General features: G+C 48.7%; 1 protein-coding gene across 6 annotated transcripts; it reads right to left on the bottom strand.

Annotated features, from left to right (window-relative positions):
* Positions 1–377: 377 nt before the first annotated feature.
* Positions 378–12413, bottom strand: BRD2 (bromodomain containing 2). Of its 6 annotated transcripts, XM_032410060.1 has the most exons (15): positions 11978–12413; positions 11359–11519; positions 10357–10429; positions 8064–9385; positions 6138–6441; positions 5397–5534; positions 4764–4902; positions 4465–4679; positions 3997–4371; positions 3361–3489; positions 2915–3166; positions 2525–2790; positions 1597–1901; positions 1248–1370; positions 378–1136 (listed from the first exon to the last, which is right to left on the bottom strand). In XM_032410060.1, the coding sequence occupies exons 4-15, from the start codon at positions 8090–8092 to the stop codon at positions 1000–1002; spliced, it is 2412 nt and encodes an 803-aa protein (XP_032265951.1). In that variant the 5' UTR covers positions 8093–9385; positions 10357–10429; positions 11359–11519; positions 11978–12413; the 3' UTR covers positions 378–999. The 6 variants fall into 6 exon arrangements, with proteins under 6 accessions (XP_032265951.1, XP_032265952.1, XP_032265957.1 ...); XM_032410061.1 differs by lacking the exons at positions 11359–11519; positions 11978–12413 and adding an exon at positions 10565–10822; XM_032410066.1 differs by lacking the exons at positions 10357–10429; positions 11359–11519; positions 11978–12413 and adding an exon at positions 10565–10822.
* Between the last annotated feature and the right edge of the window lie 7290 nt (positions 12414–19703).

Genomic DNA, 19703 nt, shown 5'->3' on the forward strand with positions numbered 1-19703 from the left:
CCACAGCAGGAGCGCCTGGGTAGCTCAAGTCAGAAGTGTCCCTTGGTTTTGGCTCAGGTTGTGATCTCAGGGTTGCGAGATCGAGCCCAAGTCAGGTTCCCTGCTCAGCCTCTCCCTCTGCCCCTCCACTTACGCGCTCTTAAATAAATAAATCTAAAAAAAAAACACAAAAAACCAGAGCAAACCATGAACCTAAAGGTTATTTTGAAGGGTTCACTTTACGAAGCAGATGAACTTTTTATCACCACAGCAACAGCTTACTGGTTTAAAAACTAAGAAGATAATCCAACTACAAGATAGCTCTTTTCTCACTTCAGGAATATTTTCCTCAAAATTTTATACTATGTTCCTTTTGAAACACTACAAAGCAAACGTTATTAAGGTAACTCAAAATTTGAATAATATTTTCTTTATTTACAAGTTAGAATCAACAGACAAAGAAAGACAATCCAGGGGACCAAATGGGGAGATGACTGAAAGCCCCAGGGGCCCCAAATGGAGAAGGAAAAGGGAAAACAGAGTAGAAAAAAAAAGTCAACGTAAAAAAAGAGCTCCCCCTTCTTCCCTCCCCATGGAGGCTGAGGGGACCATGGCCCCATACCCCTCAGCCCTACCTAGCTTAAAATAAATTAGAACAAACCACCTCAAAACAGGGCCTTTACAAGTGAACAGGGCAGCTATGGCCTCAGGAAACCCCGTATCAGGGCCTTTGCCCACTCCCACCCTGTACCCCTGCCCCGCCCCAGTCATTTTGAATGGGGGCTCTATGCCCAAGAGGTCACTCTCAATGGGGCTGGGAACTCAATCTTATTTTGTCCATTTAAGTCCCTCCTTCAGTAAATGTCCCTGTGCCCCTCCCCCCTGCAGAGCCAGCTCTCCTACAGTGGGGGGGAGGGGGGATGAGATGAGGAAGTGTCACAGAAAGGGGGGGAAGGGGCGGGGCAGGGTGGTCTAGGGGTCCGGTCCTGCGGAGCCTCCTGCCCCATCTGGCCTGGCCCCTTAGCCTGAGTCTGAATCACTGGTGTCCGAAGAAGAGGACGATGAAGAGGAGGAGCTGGAATCGGAGCTGGAGCTGGAAGCACTGAGGCGGGACACTGCTACCTGCTGTGCTGACGAGGACTCGGTTTTCTCACTTGCTGCAGAACAAGGTTGCACGTTAGAATCGTACCAATCTCATGTCCATTTGTCAAGGAAAGAGTTGCGAGAGGTGGATGTAATGAGTTTGTAGTAGCTTACAGGGTACTCACCTTTCTTGGGGGGCTTTTTGGTGGAATTGAGCTGCCCGCTAACATCCTGTAACCGCTTTTCTAGTTCCCGCTTCTTTTCCAAAGCCAGTTCCTCCTTTGTCTTTCCCACAGGTTTCTTAATGGCTAGAAAAACAAACACTCCAGCTCTCAAGACTGCCACAAGCGTAGTTTCACTGCACCTTCCTATTGCCAAGTTCCTTTCTTGACTGGGGAACAGGCACGTCCCCCCCTGCCCTGGGAGCTGACAATGAGGAATGCATCAAACATTCCCTATTATCCTTTTCTAAACTGTCCTCAAAACTACTCGAGGATTGCTGGATTCATGAGGGGAAGATCATGTCATACTCACTATAGGGCTTCCGAGGTTTCTTTCGTAGACAGGAGAGGACGTAGCGCTCAAGCTCTCTAAGCGTGGATGGCTTGAGGGTTTCAAAATCAATCTCAATCTCTTCTGGGTTTGAGTCACGCAAAGAAGGCTCTCTGGCCTGGATTATGTGCACAACTCGACCAAGTTTCTCCCCAGGTAATTTGTTGATGTCCAAACTCAACTGCCGCTTTTCATCATAACTCATGGGTCTGCTTTCTTCCTCCTCCTCTGAATCATAGCCTGTAGGCAGGGCAGGTGGGGCTGTCTTCGCGGCCTTTTTGGGCAGTCTACAGGCAAAATTTTGTCAGTTAGGAAAGCATCACTAACCTCTCCCAACGCTTATTAATCTGAATTTCCTGCCAGAGTAATGCTTCAGTTTTCCCAGAAGGCAAATGGGTAAACCAACTGGAGAGGAGATACTACCAACACTCCTCAGGAAAACAGACCTTCTCACATGCTAAGCACTTACCGTTTATTTTGTGCTTTGAGAACTAGACACTGGTATACTGTCATGAGTCCATCCTTCTGCTCCCTGAAACACTCTAAGCCACCTCACCACGGAAAGCAAGACAAACTATAGATTGGTGCAGAGAGAAGGAATAGACAAACTTGGGGACAAATCTGGCTTGCCACTAGTTTCTGTGTAAATAAAGTTTTATTGGAATAGCCCTACCCATGCTTCCATAAGGTCTATAGCTGCTTTCGTACTACCCCCGCAAAGTTGAGTAACTGAGAGACTCTATATAGTTATGTTCTCAAAATCAGTGTTTGCTACCCAGCCAACTACGGAAAATGTTTGCTGACCTCTGGTTTAGAGAAAACTTTACAAGGAGTGGGAGAAACTATTCTCCCCCTGGACATTATAGTAATAGCCAAGTTTGTCTTTGCTTCCTAACCTCTTAGAACTTACTTGGTGCCACTTCCTCCAGAAGGTCCAAAGCCAGGGGGGCCTAGTGTAGCAGTACTGCCACCCCCACTGCCACCTGCTTTCTTGGACTTCTTGGGCTGAGATGGGCGGGGTGCCCGAGGTCCCTTGTCATCTTCATCAACCCCAGCTCGGCCTCGATGCTTCTCTGCCTTCCGTTTCTTCTTTTTCTCTTTTTTTTCTCTCTTCCGCTTTGGCTTGGATATTGGGCCTTGGGACAGGGCAGCCAGTTGTTCATGTACTGCCCGAAGCTGGAGACAAAAGAATCAGATGTATAATGAGAAAAATAAAGTAGAATAAAAAATAAAAGAAAAAAAAATTAGGGCAAAGACAGGGCATGACTTTACAAAATAAACTGAGTAAGTGACAAAATACCTGCTCCTGTAGTTCAGCCAATCTATGAGCCCTTTCTTCCTCAGAGTCAGAGCTTTCACTCTCCTCTTCCTCCTCTTCATCCTCCTCGTCTTCTTCCTCTTCTTCCTCAGAAGAGCTCTCACTGCTGCTTTCCTCGCTGGAGGACTCTGAAGAGGATTTGGCCAACCCAGGTGGCAAGGCAGTAGAGACTGGTAAAGGCCCTGGTTCCAGTGGTTCATCTGGCATCTTGGCATAACGGAACTCAAATACATCCTAGGAAGACAGACACCCTCTGAACCATGCTAGTCAATAGTGCCCCGATTACACCCAGCCACCTGGTGGTACAGTCCAGCTCCAATTTACAACCGTGCATACTCGGGAGAGCCTCACAATAAGGCGGTATAGCAAAGGACAAAATCGCTCTCCCCAGACCCATTTATTCTTCAAATTCCAACTGTGACACTCACCTGTAGCTTTCGTGCCATGGCCACAACATCGTGGTCTGGGGGATTGTACTTATAGCAGTTGGAGAACATAAGCCGCACATCAGCAGCAAACTCCTGTGCATCCCGGTAATCACGGTTCTCCATCTTCCGCTGCAGAAGGAGGCAGCATCAGAAGCTGCACAGGCAGGGAGACGCACCTTTCCCTGCCAACCCCAGACACCGCAAGAGTAGCCCTCTCTTGAGAGCACAGTAGGGATGACCTTAAAGATCTATGCCCTGGGGTTCAAGTTTGAAGTCAAAGGAATTTGGGTGGGTTGAAGAAATATCTACGTCTAGAAAAAAAAACCATTTCTAAGTGATAGGGGTGAGTGGCCTCTGACTATGCTTCCAACCCCTTACTCCCTAACCCAGTAAGTAGAACTTAAACATACATGAGTAGTATTGCTCTGAAAACAAAACTCACCATATAGTTTCAAACTCCAAGAAATACAGATTCAATTATCAAGTACTTAACCTCCTGTCCCATTACCATTTTGTAAAAATAAAATACCAAGAATCAAGATTGCCGTGTGCCCATAAAAAGTGACTGATCCGTTTTATTGAACCCAAAGTTCCAATCACTGCCTGAGCATCCCATCTGCCCCATGCAGTGGGTACCTTGACAGTGCTGAGGTCCATGGGGTGCTTAATGATGTCATGGTAGTCATGCAGGCCAAGAGCAGAAGCGTCCACTGGTTTATAGAAAGGCCAGGCATAGGCAGCATGCTTCTTAGAGAGCAACTCTTTCAAAATGCCATTGCAATGTTTTAACTGTTCTGACAACTTTCCTTTCTTGGAGCTCTGGTGTTGTTGCTGAGAGTCAGGCAAGTCTTTGCGTGGGGGCTTGATGGGGCGGCCACTCTCTCTACGCATAGGGGGAAGACGTGCTGCCTTGGGCTCAAGACTCCCAGGGGGGCTAGCTGGGGAACCGGGAGCCAGGATGGCCGTAGGGGTAGGTGTGGTAGTATCTGCTTTCCGCTTTACGCCTTTTTTCTGCGGAGAAAAACAAGATGCAAGCCTTTTAGGGTCCACCTCATCCAAGACCTTGCCCTTCCCGCTGCCCAAAAGAAATCCACAGATTCATACCTTGGTAAGGGGCTGGGCTGGGGGAGCTGCAGACACAGCAAGGAGCGGGGGTCCAGCAGAGTGTAAGGACTTGAGAAGGGGAGAAGAGATGACTGACGGGTGGGGAATGTTGAGGACAGTGGTAGGTATCTCAGGTGGTGGAGTATACAGGGCTGTGTGAGACACAGAAGAAACTGCAGGCACCTGATGGGCACTGGTGATGCTGCCCTGGAGTGCTGGAAAAAAGGAAAGGAAAAAAAAAATTAGTTCTACTATCTTCCCCATCTTGTCTCCATTAGGAAAACTACCGCTCTTCCTACCTGCCAATTTGGCCCCCTTCTTGTGGCTATTCTTAGGGATGGTCACCACAAGCTCTTGTTCCTCCTGTGGCATTGATGCCACTTTCTGTAGGAAGATCTTTTCCAATGTTTGTGCCATTAGGACAATATCATCAGTGGGCTACAGAAAACACAAACAAGAAGATTCAAATGCCAGTTAATGGATGACAAACCATTTTTCTGAGGAATTCCTACCCCAAGTATCACCAGAGCCCCTCAGACAACTTTGTCATCAAGTACTGAGTATTACCTATACTAGGCCACTTATTTCCACGTCCTACCCTACTATCCCTCAAAATGCAGTAAAGAAAAAAGTTCAAAAGTAAGGGAATGAGACTGTCAAGGAGAATACATTCTGCTCTACTCAACCCTCTAGAGATTTCTCTTGAGAAACAGGGCCACCATCCCCAAGTATGTAAATGTTCTACTTAAATAACCTTTAACTCCAGATCTCTGAAGCCACATCACTGTGAGTGGTATCCTTTGGAGCTCAGATTTTCTGGATCCTAACCCACTTTGAGAACACCTTCAAACATCATACCAACAAAATATCTAGCAGTAACAGAAGCACAATCTTTCTCCATCTACTAATGAACACACATTAAAAAAACTCACCTTGTTGTAGATATAACAATTGGTGAACATAGTGTTGAAATCCTGCATACACTCTGAGGCGGCCCAATAATAGTTGTTTTCAAGTCTCCTCTTAATAGTACCCATGTCCATAGGCTGTTTTATAATCTTGTGATAATCCTAAAGAAATAAATGCTAGGATCAGAACCATGAAAAATAAATGCCAGTTTTCCTAAGCTACTGACCCCAGCAAACACACGCACATACACACCCCCTATGCATCAGAGTATGTAGTCCCCTACACTGCGGCCCCAATTAAACTAAGGACAGAAAAAAAAATGGAATGGGATTCTTAACACCCGTTTAGGAGGCCCCTGGTGCCTTTCTCTAACCACCCACCTCCCACCCACTCTGAGTATTTCCCATCCTGTGACATTACCTCTGGGGTTGGCTATCCATGGGCTGCATGAGGGAGAGGAAGAAGCTAAGAATTTTGGCCACCGTGGTCCTCTCCCAACCTGGGGTGGGAATCTGTAAAATGGAGCCAGGGCACAAAAGTTAAGGAAGGACACATGGAGGGCACAATGAGAGATGCCAAGATAGCAAGCGGTTGGATCAATAATCACAAAGGACCAAGAATCCAGAAACCTGGTGGCTATCTGCCCTATAGGGGAGGGATAGGAAGTCCCTAGGGGCCGCAGCACCTATACTAAGCAGCCCACCTCCACTCACACACATTCTTTTCCATTCCCAATACCTCCCCACTCCAATATCCCTACTCACCGGCAGACCCAGTTTGACGGCATCCACAGGCTGCCTGAAGGGCCACGCAAACTGATGTTTCCACAGAGCCTTCATCACCACCTTGTGCAGGTATTGCAGCTGGTTGGTAACCCGTCCTGGCTTTTTGGGATTGGACACCTCCGGGGGTGGTGGGTTGGCAGGGGTCAGTTGTAAAGCTGGCACTGAAGCCATTGTGGGGCTCTCAAATCCCTCATACAACAGAGAGGGCTTTCGAATCCTTTTCCCTGGCGCTGCTGCCTCTGGGCCCAGCCCCAGTAACCCTGCATTCCCCTCCCCAGGGAGCCTGTGAAATGGGAAACATAATTAGATGTGGTAATTTCATGAAAATCAGTACTGCCACTCACAATACATACCCAATAAATCCAGACTTGGAAGTTAGTAAGAGATAATCAAGCTTGTAAGTCAACCAGTATCCAAACAATTTGTGGAGCTTTGTTCTTGTGCCCCCCTCCCACTTTTTGTTTCCCTATTTTTAGTACACCTATCCAGATGCCACCTTCTGGACTCTAATAAGCTCTATCATCTGTAGTTCCCTTAAAAAAAAAACCAAAGTCCCAAGATGGTTTCTCATAAAGCACAGCATAGCATCTAAGAACCACAAACTTCACAGGATGGGACTTAAGCAAAATGGGTGGAGCAGAGAAGCTCAAGCCCCAAGCTTCTTCCTCACTAGCGGCTAGGTGGTTGCCATGGTGGTTGAGCCTTGAGGGAAGCCAGTGAAAAGAGGAAGGGAACAAAATAAGGGAGCAAATTTCATAGAATGCTGATGAGATACCTAAAAACCCACCTGGGCACAAGAGAACACAACACCATCCTCCCCACCAGCTCTGCTTAATTTAAAGCAGAGAATGAATCCGAAATCTAACGGAAAACCTTACCAACTCAAAAAAAATTTTTAAACAAGGGAGCATTTGTCTGACTTCACCGCTGGAACAACCCAGATGCCAAACCCCAGAAATTAATCGAATTCGTCTCCTTCCTCCAAAGGACTCAAAAATAAAGCCGGCCCAGTCCCCAGTCAAGGTCAGCAAGTTCCAGCCGAATAGTGACAGACCACCCCCGACCCCGCCAAAAAAATAAGATTAACGGCTCCCACTCTAGCACCTTGTGCTAGCATCTAGCACAAGAATCTTCTTGAAATCAATGGTCAAGACTAGTTCAAACTTCTATTCTCTCTGGTACTCCTCAGGACCAGGTGTTTCCAGGGCCTAAGACTACAGACACTACAGGGAAATCTCATTGTTTACATCCGCAGAGCTGGACTAAAAATCCTTAGCTCCACCCTCCTGCCCAGAATGAAACTCTCAAAGGTATCAAAAACCACCCTCCAAACAAAACGCACGCAAAGCCAACACAAAACTGATTGTCATTGAAAGACAAGCAAAGATTTAATGACCTAGGCTGGACACACGAACCCACAGGCTAAAAGTAATCCGTCTACCCTACTCTGGGAATCTCCGTAGCCAGTCTGAGGCTCCTCTATCACCATGGCAACACTTTAAGGTGCTAGATGTGGTCACAAAACACCCTAAAAGACCCATGACAGACCGCTGCTAGACACCAGACCCACCACCCACAGGACCGGCTACCCACTCAATGTCGTCTTTTCCCATTACACTCCGCCGCCAACCCAGCTCTGTCCGACTAGATTAAGACTGGACTACGGTGGGAAAAGTAACGCACAAATTGACAACCTGTACTTCCTCCATACGCAGTATCTGGCCCTCTACCACCGTTCCAAAACCGTCACCCAACCCCCTCCGCGAGCCCCCGAGAGCCAACAGTCGCGCCGCGAAACAGCAACGCGCCCGAGTCGGTTCTGTCCTCCCTCGGAACCCGACGCCCCACATCCCCGTGCCATAGCCCCCAACGTCTCCTTCCCACACACGGATCGCGGGGACGTACTTGCTGTGGGGAGTCACGTTTTGCAGCATCTTGACCACGGGGAACCGGCGCTGCCCTCAGCCGCGGAAAGTCCGGGTGGCCTCGGTTCCCCTTACCTCCCGGTCCAGCATAACCCGGGGAGTCGGGGAGGGGTGGAGGGCCGCTGCCCTTGGCCCTCCAGGCGACAACACCCCCGCCGGGCCGGCACGAAAGCAATCTTCTCCACGGCTTCTCGGAGAGCTCCCAGCAGCTTGGCGGGCTCCGCGGGAGGCGGACAGCGAGAAAATGGCGGCGGCCTCAGCAGAGGCGGGCGAGCGAGGGGGGACGGACTCCTCAAACACTAGGACGGCCCCCAATCCCGGACACCGTCGTCAATACTGCCCGCTGTTGATCTGCAAGGATCCCCTCTTCCTGCTGGGACTGCCCGCAGCGGACGAGGTCCCGTTTCGATCTCGGATGGAGGCGGATGAACACGAAAAGTGGTTTAGGGAGCCACCGCCTCCATCTTTGAAATCCTCTTGAGGGCGGAGTAGAGGGGGTGGACAGACTCCGAGAATTGGGCGGGGCCCGAAAAAGGGGAGCGTCGGGGGCTTCTATGGGGTCTGTACTGTCCGCCGGGACCGGTCATAGGCCGAGACGAAGGCCATTTCCAAACGGATGGACGTGGATTGCAATGGCGGCCCCCGACGACTCGAAGGCTCTCTATCAGTAGGCAGAATGCTCCAGCTCGTTCTAGAGGTTGCTCCACTCCAGCGCGAAATGGCGCCGCCGAGCCCCGCGCCAGCCCTTTATATATAGGCAGGGAGGCGGAGCCTCGCCGCTCATGCGCGCCACCGTGCTCGAGATTTCCCCCACCCCCTCCGCGCGCGCACGCTCGCTCACGCGCGTGAAGAAGCAGAGTCGAAAGGGGAGGAACAGCTCTCCGCGGGAGCGTCTTCTATTGGTTGGCTGGAGCGATGACGTCATAAGCTTCATTTCCAAGGTGTCAGTCACTAGGCAGAAGAGTGCCGCATAGACCCATAGGGAACCGGCAACCCGCCACATCTCTGAGCCAATTGGCTGCGCTGTGGTTCGGCGACTCCAGGGAAAGAGAGAGGTTGGCATGGGTGCAGCACCCTCTCCCCGCCTCCCCTTCCAACAAAGTCTTCCCAGACGTCCAAGACCGGTGCGACCGGCAACTGCCAAGCTCGGGCAGGTCGTGCCATTCGTAGCTCCTCCATTGGCCACACCGACAGGACAGGAGGGGGCCGCGTGGGCGTAGCCAGCCTGGACCCGCCAGGGTGTGGCCGCGGGACGCCTGGCGGGTTGTTGTTCTCGGCAGAGAGGCCGCTGCAGTGAAGAATCTGAAATGAGGAAGAAGACGCCATCTTAGAAGCCGCGGCCTGCTACTCTAGCAGATAACTAAGGGCTCTCGAACGTAGCCATGGAGGGATCTAACGTTCCCGTACTCCACAATCAAAAATACAGGCTTGCCGCAGTCTTAAAATCCTCCCCGTCTTTCCCCAGGTCAAATAATCGGAAGACAAAGGCAAAACTCAGAATCAGTGCGCTCCCAAAGGCTTACCAACAAGACAAACCAAATCCAGGATACGTTCCCAAAACTTGCGCCCAAGCACCTCTGCAATCCCTCCCTGCTCATACCTTCAGTTACCCATAAAGTATCTGCCTGGTCGACAAAATCCCAGCAGCCCTAAAGTGGGAACAAAATCTCCAAACATACCCATATTCTCTATAAAATGAAACCCACCTCCTCCCCAAACTTCATTCCGGTGTCTGGCTCAGAGCGGAAAAAACAAGTCCTGCGAGGGGCGAATCAGGGTGAACACCCTCCCCCTCCTGGCAAGCTCAGACCTTTCCCCAAGCTCCTGGCCCTCCCCCATCCCGAGGGCAGGCCCGAAACCCCCTCTTAGGGTCCCTCCGCCACGGGAGCGACAGGGCCCTCCCACCCCCCCACCAGGGTCCGGAGTCCTCCCCACGGAGCGGCTGGTCCATCGGTCAGCGCCAGGGAGGAGGGCGAGCGGAGGAGGCGGCGGCTGCAGCTCAGACTAGCCCTCCCCCTCCTTCTCTCCCCTCCTCCCCTCCCCCCGGGCCGTCCGCCTCCGAGGAGGGGCAGGAGCCATTTTGGGAGCTCAGTCTCGCCCCCTCCCCCAACCTACTAAGTCTTCCCCACAATCTTGTTACCTGACTAGAGTTAGACTATGTATGAGTAAAGACACAGAATACAACAAGGCCAGGATCTCTCAAGCCATCTCTGGGCCCACGCCCCACCCCGCCCCTCGTCCCCTGATGCGGGAGTGAAAAAATTATCCCCAACCTGGGCTTTAGCGGGAGGTCTCCCTCTCCATCTCCCCTTCTCTGGATACCAAGACAGAAAACAGACTGCGTATCTGAGAAAGGAAATTAATGTAAATCAACGAACGTAAGAGCCACCCCCCCCCCCTCGAAAGGCTCGTGAGGGCCTAGGTCCTTGCGCTCCAACCACCTCACCCTCCCTCCTTTCATAGTAGCTCTTGAGCCCTAACCTCGGTTACTGCGTCTAAAATGGCCGCCAATCTCACGTCTTCTCGACCACCCGAGTCGGGCAAACCCTGCGGGGGGAAGTGCACACCGGGAAGGAAGCCTCTTCCCCTGTTACTACCGCCCTCCCCCACGCAGGGATCAGGCTTCGGCCCCAAAGTACATGCGGGCTGGCGCGGGTGGCTGCAGCAGGGCGGGCAATGACACAGCAACTTTGCTGAGGCCTTCTCCCCTCCCCCCATCCCCTCCCCCTAGTGGCCCAGCCTCCTAAATCTGCAGTTCTCCGCCCGAGGCCTCGCAAGGTTGCAGAGGCCCATTAGGGGGCCGGCCAGAAAGAAAAATTTAGGAGGTCGCGAAAATGCTGGGTCTTCGAAAGCGAAAGGGCAGCCACACCTTACTCTGGCTTACTTTCCTGCATTCCGGAAAATCACTGCTCCCTACTCCCTCCCAAACCTCCCTTCCCCCATGAGTCACAGGGGAGGCTAACAGCTAGTCAGGAATTTGGAAAAGTAACTCTTCCCTCCTTTCCGTTCCCTCCCCCGCAGTACACAAGGAGAGAACTGTTCAGGAATGGGGGAGGGGATGAAGAAGGCAAAAGAGGCCACCCTGGAGAAACCCGAAACCCTGTGAGCTGTGAAATCATTCCAGATCCTAAGCCTCACTCCCTCCTGTCTCAGACCACGCTTTCTACAGCCCTCCCAGCACCCACCTTGGGCTTGGTTTCTGCTCCCAAGCGAACCCCAAGCTTTCAGCCTGTAAGCCCTCCCCAGCCTGGGGTAACACATGCTAAGACCCCCACCGAGGCAACGAAGGTTTGTACAGAAGGCTCCACAGGCCGTGTCCACGTGAATGCACACAAATTCGATAAGCGATTCGAAGCGTAACCTCCAGCATGCCATGTGATGACTGCGAGCTTCCTACCGCTGACACAAAAGCACAGAAATGCTCCTTCCAGAGTCTCTGGGGAGAAAGGGAGTGGGCGCCCGGGAACAATCTCAGTTCACAACCTGGGTTGCCCACTCACATCCAAGAGTAGGAAATAGAGACACCACTCCCACTCCTCAGCCCACTGGGTCACCCCTCCCTCCGGCCGCCAAAAGGAAACCTCACCTGGCTCCGGACTCCTCTACCCCCAGGGGACGAATGGAATGGGGGGACACACCGCCCCCACGCCCCTTTGCCCTCCAATTGGTATGGAGGCATGAGGTTGGCCATTCCCCTCCCCCATCTGAGGGGCCCTCTCCCGCTCGCCCCCCCTCCACGCTCCCATTGGCTGTAAACTGTTTGAAGGACAAACCCTCCCACCCTCAGGTTCTTCTCTGAACCCCAAGAATTTCGCCCCTCCCCGGACTCCCCACCATTGCTTAAGCATTTAAATGACTAGCAACATCCCCGCCCCCCCAAGGGCCCCTTCTCACCTGGAACCTGGAATCTTCCGGGGGGGAGCCAACGTTCCCCTCGGCTTGGTGCGGGGGGAGGGGGGAAGAGGATGTAATCCGGGGTGTCACCCCCCCGAGAAACTGAAGCTGTGTTGGGGGAGGGGGCGTAACCCCCAGCCCCTCCCTTCCCGAGCGAGCTGGGGGGGTAGGGAGATCGTCGGGGCCGCGCCGCCACGTCAGCAACACCCAGATTGGCTGACCCGGGTCACGTGCCAGCCGCCCCCTCCCCCCTCCACGAGGACCAGTTTTCCGAAGGTTTCTGGGGGTCGTGCAAGCGGCCAAGGAGGCCGCATGGTCCTGGCCTATCTCCAGAGAGCCAGGGCGCTTTAATGCCGCTGCTTCTCCATATCCCCGGCTTCCTATCCCGCTGTCGTCGACCCTGTCCCCCCCACTAGCCTCTCCGTACGGGTTCAGCATGGCTGCCGCTGCCCCAAAACGTGCACTGCGCAAGCGCAAGGGTGCGATCAGTTGGGGGAGGGGAAAGGAGCGCCGGAGCCCGCGGGGAGAGCAGCAGAGCGCATGCGTCTGCAGGCACCGCCGCTCTCTCGCCAGTCCTGGGAGCGCGCGCAGTGGGTGGGACGGAAGCGGGCGCGGCGCGCAGATCTCTTGCCTTAGCGGCCCCTCCCTTAATACCAGCCGCCGTGCCGGGCGTCCCGGGGCGGCTTGGTTTGGTTCCCTTTACTCAGGTGTAGAGTGCCGCTTAGTTCGTCCTGGACAGAGTCCGGCGGAAACGCGCCCCACCAAATTGTTGGCAGTGAAGGAGCGTGGGGCCTGGACCCGGAGATGTGAGGGCTTGCAGGGTGGGGTCCTTCCCCGGGCCTAATGTAGTTCGACCAGGGGAAAGGGAGTTGATATCCTTGGTGCCTCCAGCGGGAAATGAGCTGCGGACTGTCGATGTGGGCGTTTTGTTCGGCATCTTTGTCTTAGGCAGCTTTACAGCCTCTTATTTCTCCTGAACCTACCTAGACTTCGTCGCTTCACTGAGGCCTCTCAGCCTCGACTCCTTGCCTTACACAAAACTTACCTTCCTTCTGGTCACTTTCACTTTTTTACTGAACTCATGCTCTACCATTTCAGTTAAAATTCCTACTTTTTCCTAAGGCTTTGCCCTCTATTCTCTCAATGTTGAATAAATCCCATAAAAACCTAAGGATATTATGGTGATTCTTTCGCCACCTAAAGCAAACCTTTTACTTGTTTATAGCCAGTAATCTCTCCCTTGGCCCTCAGTGTATGGGTTCAAATCTTCACTCTAGTCCGTAACCCCTATTCCCCACCAATAGAACAGAAGAGCCAACCTGCGGGAGAACTCGCGATTTTCCATCTCTCTCCTATGAACCGAGCCTTGTCTGTAATCCTTCAGTATTGTACCAGAAGTCCTCTCTTCGGTTTAAGGAAATTCCTTTTCTTTAGACCTGGTCAACCTTATCTATTAACTCTAAAGCTATCCTCCATTTCGTTCCAATTGGCATTTTTAACTTCTTTACTGGTTTGCCAGCCTCAAAAAAAAAGGAAAGAAAACCTTACCAATAACTGTCCACTTGTAGACTCTTTATTTACCTCTGAGCTACCCTGCACAGTCAAGACCTGAAACTATCTGAATTTTCCTCTCTCAGCCCCATTCCCACTCTTCAGCCCACTTCTTCCGTTATTGGAAACTGTTCTGGCACATGTCACCAAGGACCTCCTAATTGGCAAAGTCAGGATGCACTTTTCAGTTCTCACCTTACTTGACCTCTGAAACATTTGATATTTGATCACACTTCCTGAAATTCTCTACACCCATGATTTCTGTGGCCAGTCTCACCTGTTTCTTTTCTTACTTGTCCAACTGTTCCTCTCTAGTCTACTTCATGGACTCTTCTTTAGCCTCTTCCGATAGGTTGATGTTTGCCAGGGTTTTGCCTCAGTTTGCTTCTAGTTCTGTTCATCTTCTCTAAGTAATCTCACCCAATGGCTCCAAGCCTCTCAAATGTGTATCTTTACAGAGAGTTCAGCAGACTCTCCTGAGCTAAACTTGCTACTAAATATTACTGCTTGGATAACCCTTAGGCACTTGAACAAGTTCAAAATTGATGCAATCTGTGCAAGCTAGATCTGCTTCTGTATTAACCTGGCTAATTGCAGCTATTCAGTCATAAAGCCTGGACTCTGGGAGCCCATTCTCAATTTCTTCCCTCCCCCCAGCATTATATCCACAAGACTTACCATTTTGCCTCTCAAGTATTTACTGAATCACATTCTGTCATAGTCCTATCATCTGAGCTACATCAACAGCTTCCTAACTCATTTCCCTATCTCTAAAGCTGTACTGTCCAATACAGTGGCCACTAGGCACATGTTGCTATTTAAATTAATACTAAATTCCTCAGTTCCTCAGTTGCACTAGTCACATTTCAAGTACTCATTAGCCACATGTGGCTAGGGGCTATCATAATGGACAGCAGGAATGATAGAACATTTCCATTATTGCAGAAAGTTCTATTGAACAGTACTGCTTTAGATTTTCTTCTCTGCCTCTGCCACAATAGTGCCAGGAGTGAGCTTTCCAAAATACAGCTCTGGCCATATGCTACTGTTTAAACCCTGTATTAATTCCTCATTGCCTGTGTGATAAAGTCCAAATACCTATGCTTACCAGAAAGTCCTGTCTGATTCACCAGTTTTGTGTCTAGCCACTTCCCCTTGGGCCCTATACTCCAGCCATAATGAACTGTTCCCCAGACAGACCATTTTGGTTTATGCCTCTGTATTTTACACATACTGTTCTTTTACATGGAATAAGCTTTTCTCCAATACATTTAAGCCCCAAATCCATCATCTAAAAAGCCTACTCTTGCCTCCCAAATTGAGCTGACTGCTCATTCCTTGGTGTCCCTTCCTCTTATGATTGCACCTTTCATAGTGAATGGCATTTATGTGATTACATGTTTCTCTCCCTTACTGGACTTTGATCTTGAGAACTGGGTCATATTGTATTCTTTTTTAAAAAAGTATCCACAGCTCTTGGCACAGTAACTGGCCAATGTGAGGTGCTTACAAAATGAACAAATGTTGAAGGAAATTGATTCTTAAATATGTGACTTAGATGAAATTGTAATGTGTATGTTTATGGGGCATCATTCATAGTATTGGGGAAATAATCATTGTAAGTCATAATCATTGCTGTCAAGTACATAACTGAGATTGGAATGGTGTGAGGAAAGACAGAAGCAGAACAGCACAGGCCATCTTCTAGATAGCAGTGCAGTCCAATCTGGCCAGAATAGAATATAAGCTATAAGAGGTAAAACAGGAGGAGAGAAGACTAGAAGATGAATTTATCTGAGGCAGTGTTGTAAAAGATTTCCAGTGCCATTAAGTTTGGACCAGGTGGGGAGTCACTTGAGAAATGACTTGATCAATGTTATGTCGTTAGGTAAGAACCCTATCTTCATATTCCCGGTAGCTAGCACTATATCTGTTAATAAACACCAGATACAAATGTCAGGGCTTGAAAGGAGATGAGACCAGTGATAGCTCGCATTTATTGAGTACTTGAAATGTGTTAGGCCCTGTTATAAGTACTTCACATGTGTTTTTTTTTTTAATTTAATTAATTAATTAATTAATTAATTAATTTATTTAAAGTGCTTGAGCAGGGGGAGGGGTAGAGGGAGAGGAAGACAGAGAATTCCAAGCAGGCTCCATGCTGAGTGTGGAGCCCGATGCAGGGCTCGATCTCACGACCCTGAGATCATGACCTGAACCAAAACCAAGAGTCCAAAGCTTAACCAGCTGAGCCACCCAGGTGCCCCAGTGCTTTACATGTATTAACTTTTTTAACTCGTATAACCTTATAAAATAGATACTATTATTATCACCCCCATTTTTCAAATGAAGCAACTGAAGCAACAGATGTTAAATAATTTACTTGTGGTCAACTTTTAGTAAGTGATCCGAACTGGGATGTGAACCCAGGCAGTCTACCCGTGAATGGTCTGTTTTTCTGGTTGCTAGACACAGCAGGTAGTTTAAAATCTAGGACTGAAGTTGGAGAAAAAAAGATTAGGAGAGGTAGATTTGGGAGTCCTCTTTGAATTGGTGTTTGAATTAGTCATGCAGGTGGGTAAGATTTATAAGGGAGGAAGTATAAAATAATTTAGTTATGAGTCAAGGATTGAGCTTTGGGTTAGATCCTCATACAGGGAACAGAATAGGAAGTGGAACCACTGGAAGAGCATCAAACAAGAAGGAAAAGCAAAATGACATAATATGAAGGTGACAGAACAAGAGATGGCCCCAGTGAGGACTTCATGTTTGTTGAATAAATGACTAATGCCATGGACTTCTTTGGCAGTCTGGTGGAGCCTTAGGACCTTGTCTGACAATACTATTTGAAAACGCATAAATGAAATATACAATTATCAGAATGTTTAAAGAAATGTGTGATGATCCAGTAATATGTGCTTCCATATTGATATAATACATGTGGTTCTTAAGTAACAAATAAAATGACTTATTGGGAGGTCTAACAACTCACTAATTATAGAGATATTTTGAGATGTCTATATGTGATATGAAAATATTAATTGATTATTTCTATTGATGACAACATTACAGGTACTGCTAGTACTGCAAAGATTTATTTTCTACATTTCCTAAAATTAAATTTCAGTTAGATGTTATTGAAAATAAAAGTGACTTAAAAAAATTCCATCAAGGGGCGCCTGAGTGGCTCAGTCGTCAAGCGTCTGCCTTCGGCTCAGGTCATGATCCCAGGGTCCTGGGATCCAGCTCCACATCAAGCTCCCTGCTCGGCGGGAAGCCTGCTTCTCCCTCTCCTACTCCCCCTGCTTGTGTTCCCTCTCTCACTGTATCTCTCTGTCAAATAAATAAATAAAAATCTTAAAAAAAAAAAGTTCGTAGACCTCTGAATTTTGTGGCATGTGAACTGCAGGTTAAGAACCTTGTTCTGATTCAATGAGGAAGTGGGATTCTGCAGACAGGTATAAGGGAACAAAGGGGGAAAATTCACGGGTTGGTAATTGGGGGTCATGACTGATATTGGAGAACGGTTTCTGTAATCTGGGGTTAGAATACAGAGTCTAGGGAAATCAAAAACCCAGGCCAAGTAATCCAGACTGAATATAGTAGAAAGAAGGGAGCTATTTAAGTTTTCTGAGAGGGGAAGTGAGAGCTACCTTTGTAGGGAGATATATTTGGCAACAGTGTGCACCATGGATTGCCTTTGGGGAGACTGGAGGTAGGTCAGCTAGGAATCTTAGCATGCATCTACACGTGAGATGAAAAGGAATAAAGTAGTCACAGTCTCAAGACTAACTATGCTTAGAAGAGGGCCCAAGCCTCCCCGTCCATAAGATCCCATGTGGTCTTGCTTCTGCCTACCTCTGGCCTCATCTGCTCTCTTCTACTCGCTGATTATGCTCCAGCCACACTGATCTTCTTTCACTTCCTTAAAGGAGCCAGTCTTTTGCCTGTCTTAGTGGCTTATGCATGCTGTTCCCTCCACGGGAGCATTCTTCCTGCTCATCCTAACTCCTACTCACCCTTCAGATCCTATCTCAGTATCACTAGGTTCCCCACTCCAGTTGATCTTACTGATCTCAGTGCTTTTTCTTCATAGTACCTTTTACAATTTGCTTTTATAGGTTTGTTTGTATACTTGTTTAATGTCTCTATTTTCACTGGATTATAAGTTTGATGATAATAGATGTCTAGTGTTCAGCATCCTGCCAGGCACATAGAGGGTGGTCAACACATATTTGCTAAATAAATAAATAAGTAAACAAACAAACCGACCTCTTTGAGCCACAGTTTTCTTGTTTATATATGGAATAAAAAATTCCAACCTTGTAGTTGACAGAATTGCTATATCCTAATAAGGTAGCTAAAAGAAAGAATGAACATGGATGTGAAGAGATATATTAAGATGGGAATGAGGGTAAATGGGAGGTGGATGACTAGCTTTGCTCTCTGAAATAGGAGATGGAAGGGAGTAGGAAGAAAGTGGCAGTTGGCAAGGAGCTTGGGAAGGGCCTAGAATGGAATGGAAAGAGGGTGGGTCACACAGGGAAGGCAGGGGGGATGAAAGTATTTGCAGAGTAGCCCATAGGCATGCCTGTAAGACCTACTGTTGAAGTATCTGTGTTAGATGGGATTATCTATCATTCATCTAATGCTTGAAGGCTCTTCGGTCTTGGTTTCAACATCTTCAGTAACAGCACACTCATCCAGTGAGTAGCCACTGTTGGTGGGCCTTCTTGGTGGATGCTAAGAAAGTAAAAAAGAAAGACTAGGGCATGGTTCCTTAAGGATCCTGCAGTGAGGGTGAGGTGACTATGAAGCACATATATAAATCGAGTAATACAAGAAAAATGAAAAATGATGGTAATGGCAGGCACAGAGTGCTGTGGAAGCATACAGAAGAGTCTACTAATCTCTGTTCCAGGTTCCAAGGCTTCCTGAGGGAGATGAGATTTCATCTCAAAGAACATATAGAAGTAGGTTAAATGGGATCCAGGTTGTTAAGGATCATACTAAGGAAAGCAGATTACAGACAATCATTGGGGGCTTTTATACAAAAGTATGATGTGGTCAAATATGCATAATAAAAAAATTCCTCTGGCAGTACTAGAAAATAAAGCCAGAGACAGATCAAGAATAAGAAAATTGTATGGGGCGCCTGGGTGGCTCAGCCGGTTAAGCGTTTGCCTTTGGCTCAGGTCATGATCCCAGGGTCCTGCCCACGTTGGGCTCCTGGCTCAGCGGGGAGTTGGCTTCTCCCTCTGCCCCTGCCCCTCCCCTGTGCTCATGCTCTCTCTTGCGTGCTCTCTCTCTCAAATAAATAAATAAAATCTTTTTAAAAAAAAGAATAAGAAAGTTGTAGTAATCCAGGAAAATGCAAGCAAATCAATGAAGGCTTGAACCGGTGGGAATGGGAAGAAAAGAGAGGACAGATGCAAGAGATATTAATGAGGTAGAATTGATAGGAGTTGGTAAACAACTGAGTGGGAAGGTTTGAGGAAGATGAAGTTGTCAAGGTTGACTCATAGATTTGTAGCTCAGATGACTGATTCGACAGTCAAGTTATTAGCTGAGGTCTTGAATATAGAGAGTTAGAACTTGTTGGGAAGGGAGGGTGATGAGTTTAGTTTTGTAAATTTTGAGACAGAGGTGCATTCAAGATAGTAATTGCTAAACTTAATTTTCTTATTAGAATTCATTGTTGAACCATCAACAGAGGTTTATGCATCATAACGTAAAATAGAAAACTCACTGGGGCACCTGGGTGGCTCAGATGGTTAAGCGTCTGCCTTGGCTCAGGTCATGATCTCCAGATCCTGGGATCAAGCCCTGCATTGGGGCTCCCTGCTCAGTAGGGTGTCTGCTTCTCCCTCTCCCTCTGCCTCTCCCCTCCACTCGCTCATTCTCTCTCTCTCAAATGAATAAATAAAATCCTTAAAAGAAAAGAAAACTCACCAATACTTTTGACATGACCACAGTTTGGAAACCATAAGACACTCCTTTTCATTTAAAACTCACATTTTTGGGGCGCCTGGGTGGCTCAGTCGTTAAGTGTCTGCCTTTGGCTCAGGTCATGATCCCAGGGTCCTGGGATCAAGCCCCGCATCGGGCTCCCTGCTCAGCAGGAAACCTGTTTCTCCCTCTCCCACTCCCTCTGCTTGTGTTCCCTCTTTCTCTG

This window comes from Phoca vitulina, unplaced genomic scaffold, assembly GCF_004348235.1.
Source record: "Phoca vitulina isolate PV1807 unplaced genomic scaffold, GSC_HSeal_1.0 scaffold11, whole genome shotgun sequence".
Classification (NCBI taxonomy): Eukaryota; Metazoa; Chordata; class Mammalia; order Carnivora; family Phocidae; genus Phoca; species Phoca vitulina.